Source organism: Magnolia sinica, chromosome 2 (assembly GCF_029962835.1).
Source record: "Magnolia sinica isolate HGM2019 chromosome 2, MsV1, whole genome shotgun sequence".
NCBI lineage: Eukaryota > Viridiplantae > Streptophyta > Magnoliopsida > Magnoliales > Magnoliaceae > Magnolia > Magnolia sinica.
In genome coordinates, this window is record NC_080574.1 from 39,499,619 (window position 1) to 39,508,208 (window position 8,590).

Here is an 8,590-nt window from a genome sequence, read left to right on the forward strand (position 1 = left end):
TATTTCAAAACCAAATCAAGTCAGGTCAGCCCTAATTCGATCCACCGCGCTACGCGATGCCCAACTCCAAGTTACTAAGGGCCCTCTTCCACTACAAATGGCACATGGGCACGTATGAATCAGGACCATGAGTCTAGTGCAACCTATGACATGGACGGTGGAGATGTGGCTCCACAATATTCCCATTCAACTGATCTCTCTAGCATACCATTTCCTCAAAAATACAACCCAAAAATTCCATATTTTTACATCCAAGAAAGGGAGTCACTTAGAACGGCATCTAGGACGTTTTGGCTAGAACAGTACACTCTTGCTAAAGTGGGCCACCTCCACGTGGCAACTTAAGCATAGACAACCGAGCGATGAATATTCACACGTGTAGATGAACTGTTTGAAAAGTATCCACACGTGTACATCCAACGATTATCGTTTGTAACTTTTCCAAAAACTGTCATTGCTTTGGTACATGCGCGCCCATACCTATGTCCATGCACATCAACTTGTACGGAATACTTACCCTTTATCAACGGGGCCTCACCGTTTAGATACTTAGATAACTTAGTCTATTATAAATCAGGCCAATCAACCCATGTTCCACATTCAACGTACAAACGGGTCCCACCTGTACATGGAGTCTGGTAATCTACATGAAACAGTACGTAGTGCAACCTGATGTATGGTTTAGATGTCCCACACATCACGCATGTTGACTCATGTATCCACACGTGCAGCTCGTAGTTGGCTTAGCAAAAAGGGAATTACATCATACTCAGATTAATGAGAAACTCTCAAACCCAATAGGTTGGTTGGACGTTCAACTAACTTAGAACTGATGGGTTAATTAATATTAATAACATATGAGCGTACGTGGAGTTACTTTACCTAACTTTGAAAAAGGGCGGCGGCCCGACTCAGCCCCATGTGGTGTTAATGTAAAATCTACCCGGTTCATTAGATTTATCACCTTGTTTTAGGCTTACGACCCATAAATCAACCTCATTTGTGATTCAAGTGGTCACATGATTGGAACAATGTTAACGGCAAAGCTCAGCACCCTTTCTTAATTTGTGGCTCATTGAATCACAAATATACTCAATTTTTTGGATCTCAAGCCTAAGTTTTATTGTGGCCTCTAATGCTTAATTAGATTGTATTCAATGCAATCTAACCATGCATTCAATGGAATCGTCATGATGGCCCTCTAAAAATTAAGAGTGGACGCGTCTATTCCCATTGTTTCCTTGTTTCTATTCCAATGATTTCCCTTATTGTTCCAAGGGGTGTCAATGGGTCGGCTCAAACCACAAAAATCAGAATTTTAAATATGGTTAGTCCAATGGCCCGGCCTAAAACAATTCAAAATTTAGGTCAAGACCTATATCAGTAGTAGCTCATTGATAGCCATAGCTATTACTCACCTGAACCACATATCAATTAGGGTGGTATTATTATTATTATTATTATTATTATGAGCTCTAAGCTCAATATGAGATTACAAATCTAATGGTCAAAGTAGATTCCACGTAGACAACATGGCGAGCCTCATCAAAATTCAATGGCAGGTTATGTAAAACTTTTTCTCTTTCTCAAGTCCTTGGGTACAATCGAAGAAAAGTTCCAACCTTTTTAGTGGGTGTAACATTAAGTGCATATAACATCCAATCCACCTAATAAGCTGACCGTATCATGACAATTACTTCTTAAAAACTCCGCGACAATCATTCATTAAATGAAGCACACTTGTGTTTCACTATTTATCAATATGTAGACATTGTTCCATATGGTGTGGCCCATATTAATGTGTAGATATGAATGACCATTACACTGGGTGATCGTCGTGGCCGGGCCAATCTGTTGAAAGGGCTAAATTTCACATGATGTTTTAATATGGGTGGACTATCGTCTACAGTATAACATATTGAACCTTTGAACTTTTTGAAAATAAATATTATTTTCAAGACTGGGTTTGAGATGGAGATCCACCCTTGATTTTTAAACAGGCACACCGTGATGTGTACGTGAGGAAGGCCCCCCATTCAAAAAATCAAATTGATTCTTAATTCAAGTGGGCCGTAACAATGAAAATAGATGGAAGGGAAATACTTACCCTTAATATTATATTGAATCCACTCCAACCATTAGATGTGAAACTAAAACTTCATTTTGGGGTCCAAAAATCACGTCCATTAGTGACTCATGTGGGCCACACTAAGGAAAACAACTTGGATGATGAGATTTGTATTGTACATTTCTTCTAATTGTGTGGTCCACCTTAATAACGGATGGGGCTAACTTTTGGATCTTGGGCCAAATATGGGATGATGCACATGGTGGTCTATGGCGAGCTGGCCACTCATTTTCCTACCCTCACTAATATTTATTACCATTAACTAATCATCAACCACTCATTTTCCTTCCCTCACTCATATTTATTAACATTAACTAATCAACAATTTCTATACTGATTCATCGTCCATATGATTAGATTAGAGAGTTTCTCTTCCTTTTAATTATATCTAATTCATTTTAGAACACATGTTTCTCGTTTGGAATGTGTGTCGGTTGAAATAGGAGTATTGGATAATTTTTTATTTTTTCCCATAAATGTCCCACAAATCCTAAGGTAAGATAACAAAATAACATTAGTTTTTAATTCATGGAAATTGCGACCCATACTTTTGTCACTCTCATTTAAATTATTAATATGCCATGTAGGCAAAAGGTAATATCTTATTGCCTGCGTATCATCCATCTCACACTGCCAGAGTATCGAGTCACTGAGACTTGCGTGGATGAATTTGTGATTTCAAAAGTTATTAAATGGGTTTTCCTTCATTTCAGCACAAAACCCAAAATACGGAGCAAACGGTTGTCTTTTAGCCACAGACCTCCCAAAGCCAATCAAATGCAGCCGCGTGTCCTTCATGTGAACCCAACGATCCCTCTCGTCCAGGACGCTACATTACGAGCCGGGACATCGCACCGTCCATCTTCCAAGAAAGGGAACCAACGGCCATAACTATCATTTCTCAACCGGTCAACTGCATAGAGCTCCCCCCGGGAACGACACGTGTCAGTACATGATCTCCTCCTGGACAGATACGAGGGTGATGGAGGGAAAGATGAGCAAACCTGAGATAGCCGGTCACCATCGTTTATATATACAAAATCAGTTCCTCCATGTTTCCGTCCATCTCTCCAAAGCTCTGGTATTTTTTTAAGTGCTCTCTCTCTCTCTCTCTCCCTCTCTCTCTCCGAAAGCGGTTTTTCCTTTTTCTTTCTTCTGGAGAAGACAGAAAAAGGCAAGTAAAAGCTACAACCGATCTCTTGAAATTCTTCCTTTTTTGATGATGCATTAGGCTTTCATTTTACGAAATCATATCAGAATCTGTTTTTTGGATTTTGTTTTGCGGCTTGTTGGGTGGGATTTGGTGAATTCTAGGGTTCTTTTTTTTTTTTTTTTTTTGTGTATCCTAGGGTTTGTTTGATTGTTCTTATGAAGGTTGCTTTTGAGATAGATCCCCAAATTCTTGCGTTTTAGCGTAGTTTCTCTAATCTATATAACGTGTTGGATTAGGTGAATTTGGATATTTCGATCTGCAAATTGGAAAACCTGAATTGTTGTTGGATTTGGGCGAGAAACGGTATTTAGCAATTGGTTTTAATTTGGAGTTGGTGCTGTTGGCGGGATTGAATAGTATAATCAAGTTGGAGGATTGGTGAATGGTTGAAAAATGTAGTGGATTTTGATGATCGATGTGGTTTGGAAGGACAAATTGAATTGAGGATTGATGCGTTTTTCTCTGTTAGAGGATTCAATATTGATGTTTTGTAATGAATCAGCAGTGACGATTGTGGATATTGTGAAGAAATGATGGTTCGTTGATTTGGGTTGAGGCGGATTGGTTTGCTTCAGTTGGAGAATTATTTTGATTTTTGCTGGGTTTCTTTTTTCTTTATCTCGAACAGGTGGATTTGAGCAACGTTTTGGTGGTTGTCAGCCTTGGAATTAGTTGTTGGGATAACAGAAATTTGGGTTTTTAACCGAAGGCAGTGAATTTATGCTTGAAAATGGCTACAATGACTGATTTATCTCCTCCTATCACCGTATTAGAAGGTGTTGTGTACAGTAACGACAATGGGTCATCGGTGGACAATGAGAATTCTGAGGCTCTGGAGAGCTTGAAGCAGATGAATATTGGGAAGCCTCCACGGCATCTTTCGGTTATTCGGCATTGTATGAGTAGTACTCGTCTGCTGTCTGCAGCGGATTTGGTAAGCCATCATATTACCTTTTCACGCTGATGCATTTTCTGAATACATTCATATATTCTTTTTCATGTGTAATTCCTAATATTCTTCTTTTCTCTTGCCCTTGAGCATCTCATCCTCAGTTTTAGGAAATGAATTGTGACTAACGTTTTTTCTTTCTCCCCTGCTATATAGGATACGGACAGCAGGAGTATCGCTACAAATTCTGCAGCAGGTGGGCAGTCTGGTTTTTTACCTGTATTCCGATCTGGTAGCTGCTCTGAGATAGGTCCAAAACAATACATGGAAGATGAACACATCTGTATAGATAATCTACTCGATCATCTTGGAGAAGCTGCGGATATCCCATCACCAGGAGCTTTCTATGGGGTGGGTGACCTAACTATCACTACTGCACCTTGCATATGTCATTTAAGGATGTGCATTCCTCTTGATATTTTGAAAATTCCCTTCTGTTGGTAAGTTTGTAGTAGTTTGGCTAAGGCGTAGTGTGGGGCGTGTCTATGTTGGCATGTTAGTGGTATGTGACATGCAAGTATTGATGGGCACTCTTCTATTTGTGCAGCCAACTATTCAATCATGACCTTTTATATGTGTGTGCGCACCTCATGCTTATCAATATGTCTATCAACTGCCCCTCTATACCCCCTTTTGCTCCGACGCTGTTTGGGGTGGGCATGTCATAGTTGAGCTGGCAATTAGTGCTGGGTGGGGATTGTGTTGGTATGCAAGGGTAGTTAATGCCAGCATATGCCATGGCTGGTTCTAGAGCCATGGTAAAGGGGAAGGCTGATGTCTTGTGAGCAGCCAATCATACAACTTTTGCATATCTACCATTTAAAAGCCAACCCCAAATTGCAGAGAGAGGGCTAAGAATATGGTGATGAGATGATGATGGTGGTTCATCTTGATACATTATGATTTCATTATTCAATCATGTCATGGTTTGTCTAGATGTCCTTTAAAAAAATGCTAACAATTGTAATCCATTGACGGTTTCATCGTAGATTTTTCAGTTTATTTGATCTTTTTCATTAGAGACCATGGGTGCTTCCCATTTTTCATATGGGTCATGGGTGCTATTAGGCAAGCTGCACCTTACCTAATGTATGCAATTTTGTACTATCCAAATTGTGGACCCAAATTTAATGGAGCATAAGCCGAAAATCACACTTATTAGACAATCTTATTTTTTAACCATGTGATTTCACCTGTTGAACTTGGACTGCTGACCATTTTCCTTTTAGATGCACAATTGCTGCAATTTGGCTGTTATGATTGTCCAGTCAGTGTGATTTGTCCATGCTCTATCCACATCAGGCTCATGATTTTGGGGATCCAAATTGGCATGAATGTGTGCCACTGTACAGGTGATGTAGGACAATTAACCACTTGTTCTAAAAGCTCGAACTGATAGAACATGGCGAATCAATCCCTTTATTTCATAGTCCAGGCTCCACATCTCATGGGTTAGGACCTCAGCCAAACCTCCCTTATGAGCCCCACTTCACAGGGGTTCCGCTTTACATGAACCACCTGCTTCACACGGATGAGGCCCGCCTCACACGAGCCACCCGCCTCACATGGGCCGCCCATCCTGAGTGTGCCCCTGCATCCCACAGGCCACCCCACTCGAGTCCGGTGCGAAAATGCCCCTGCATTACTGGGTGAGGCAGAACTTGCCTCATTTAAACTTTTTCTTCTCATAGTTGATATAGTGTTTAGAGCTTACACTGAATCAATTTTTCCTGGTAGACTGACACTTCCTTAGGCGCTTATGGTTTAATATAAGGAAGTAGCTAAACATTCAGTACTTTCCGTGGGCAGGTATTTGATGGTCATGGTGGCTTTGATGCTGCATCATTCGTCCGGAAAAACATTCTTAAGTTTATAATTGAGGATTCTTATTTCTCCACCAGTGTGGAAAAAGCCATCAAAAGTGCATATGTGAAAGCTGATCATGCATTTGCTGATGCCCATTCTCTGGATAGCTCCTCTGGCACGACAGCGCTGACTGCCCTTATTTTCAGAAGGTGAGGACTAGAATTTTTTTTCCAATCCCTTCTGTCTCATATTATTGCTTGGCTGACCTGAATTGAAATTCAGTAGTGCTAAGTTGGTACTTAATCATGCTTTATATGTGTGTGTGTGTGTGAGTCATGCTCACCTGTGCACCTACCCACGTGTGCACCTTTGCACACGTGTCATGGGTGTCTAATCTGAACAGTCCATGTGATGCGGAATCCCATGAAACCCCATGTGACAAATTTTCACCCTGATCTAAAATTCTAGTGGGCCATAGCAAAGAGAAATGCAAATCAAGGGAGGAGACTGTTTTCATTTTTCATGGCCCATCAAAGTTTTAGATCAAAGTAAAACTTGGGCCTGGGGAGGTTTCACGAGGTGCTGCTTCACATGAACGGTTCAGATTTTGGATCCACATCACGTATGATGGGTTCTCAAAAACATTCACACCAGTTCCGTACGAACTGGTGCGCAGGTGAGCATTTCCCTTATATATGTATATATATATATATATATATATATATATATATATATATATATATATATATATATATATATATATATATATATTGCTTTCCTTTTTTGTCGAGTTATGTGTGTTTTAATGTAAGTTACATTATCCACTAATTTGAGGTCATCAATGCACAAACAGACACCTCTGGTTCTTCAGAGTAAATGATAAGAAGCTTGTTTTAGCTACCCCCTTGTGAGTTTTACATCCTTCACAAATGGAAATATTTGTAGAGGAAAATAAATTCTTTACAGATGGAATGTTTTCACATAACATGGGATAATCAAGCAATCATGTGGCTAGGAACTTCTAAGACCTCTAGCCATTCCAAAGAACAAGGGCATAAAATCATCAATGTTAACTGTGATCTGTGATAAGAGGACTGTTCTTCTGTTTACCATCCATGATCCTCTCTTCTACACCATGACTTGGATAACTGCTTTCAGGTTGCAGATCATGGGTGCACAATACAAAATACCTGAATCAAAATCATTGATTTGGTGAATATCTTGCACCATCCCAGTTTGCGATTCATGAGAATCACCAGCCTTCCCCACTTAAATGATGTGTTTTTCACTCGTAAAAATCTGTGATTCCCTATTCTTTTCTTTTCATTATTGTTGAGATATAGTACTCTTCCATACAGGACTATGCTAATAGCCAATGCTGGCGATTGCCGAGCTGTGTTGGGCAAACGAGGTAGAGCGATTGAACTGTCCAGAGACCACAAGCCCAACTGCACTAGTGAAAGACTGAGAATCGAGAAACTGGGTGGCATCATCTACGATGGCTATCTGAATGGCCAGCTATCAGTAGCGAGGGCTCTGGGGGACTGGCACATGAAGGGCCCTAAAGGCTCTGCCTGCCCATTAAGTGCAGAGCCAGAGTTGAAGGAGACAACTCTCACAGAGGAGGACGAGTTTCTAATAATGGGCTGTGATGGCCTATGGGATGTGATGAGTAGTCAGTGCGCGGTGACGATCGTGAGGAAAGAGCTCATGGTTCACAACGATCCGGGGAGATGTTCAAGAGAGCTAGTAAGGGAGGCTCTCAAGCGGAATACATGTGATAATCTAACCGTCATCGTCATCTGTTTTTCCCCTGACCCACCTCCTCGAATAGAGATCTCAAGATCCCGTGTGCGGAGAAGTATATCTGCAGATGGGCTAAGTTTTCTCAAGGGGGTCTTGGAAAGTAATACTCCTATATGATGAAGGATTTATGTTTTTTTTCCCCAGGGAGGTTCATTACAGCCTTTCCAAAATGCTTTTGGATTTGGTGGGGGTGATCTTTTGTGAGATTGCTTCTGCTGGCCTTGGCTGAAATTTCAGCCTTTGGTTAGTAATAAAAATATGTAGGATATGTGATTTTCAGGAATAGGATTTTGACAGTGTACATCTGAGATTACATTATTTGTATCAACGGAAGCGTCCAATTTGTTTCTTTTGTAGTAGGTTCATGGATTTCTCTTACAATAAAGCTTCTTTTTGAGAACCTTGGCTTCTCCCTGGCTTTCTAGTATGTTGCCTACTCTCCTACCTTTTCCAAAGTTCCTTTCTACACCATTTCTCTTGAATTTTCTATTCCTTGTTGCCATTGTCAGCTGTCTATGCATTTTTATCTATTTATTGCAAGTTTTGCTAGAAAAGCTAAAAGCCAATCAACAAAAACCAACTGTGTTCTTAAATATATAAAAATTGAAGAATCATGATATATAAAGCAAAGGTCATGTCTAGTGTCTAGCGGGCTGCAGATGGTAAAAACTCCCCCTTACCTATGAGG

General features: G+C 40.4%; 1 protein-coding gene across 1 annotated transcript; it reads left to right on the top strand.

Moving 5' to 3' along the window:
- The first annotated feature begins 3,215 nt into the window (after window positions 1–3,215).
- On the top strand, window positions 3,216–8,302 carry LOC131236996 (probable protein phosphatase 2C 27). The gene is made up of 4 exons (XM_058234598.1): window positions 3,216–4,275; window positions 4,447–4,641; window positions 6,100–6,305; window positions 7,455–8,302. Exons 1-4 carry the CDS (start codon window positions 4,072–4,074, stop codon window positions 8,017–8,019), a joined length of 1,170 nt encoding a protein of 389 aa, XP_058090581.1. The 5' UTR covers window positions 3,216–4,071; the 3' UTR covers window positions 8,020–8,302.
- The last annotated feature ends 288 nt before the right edge of the window (window positions 8,303–8,590 follow it).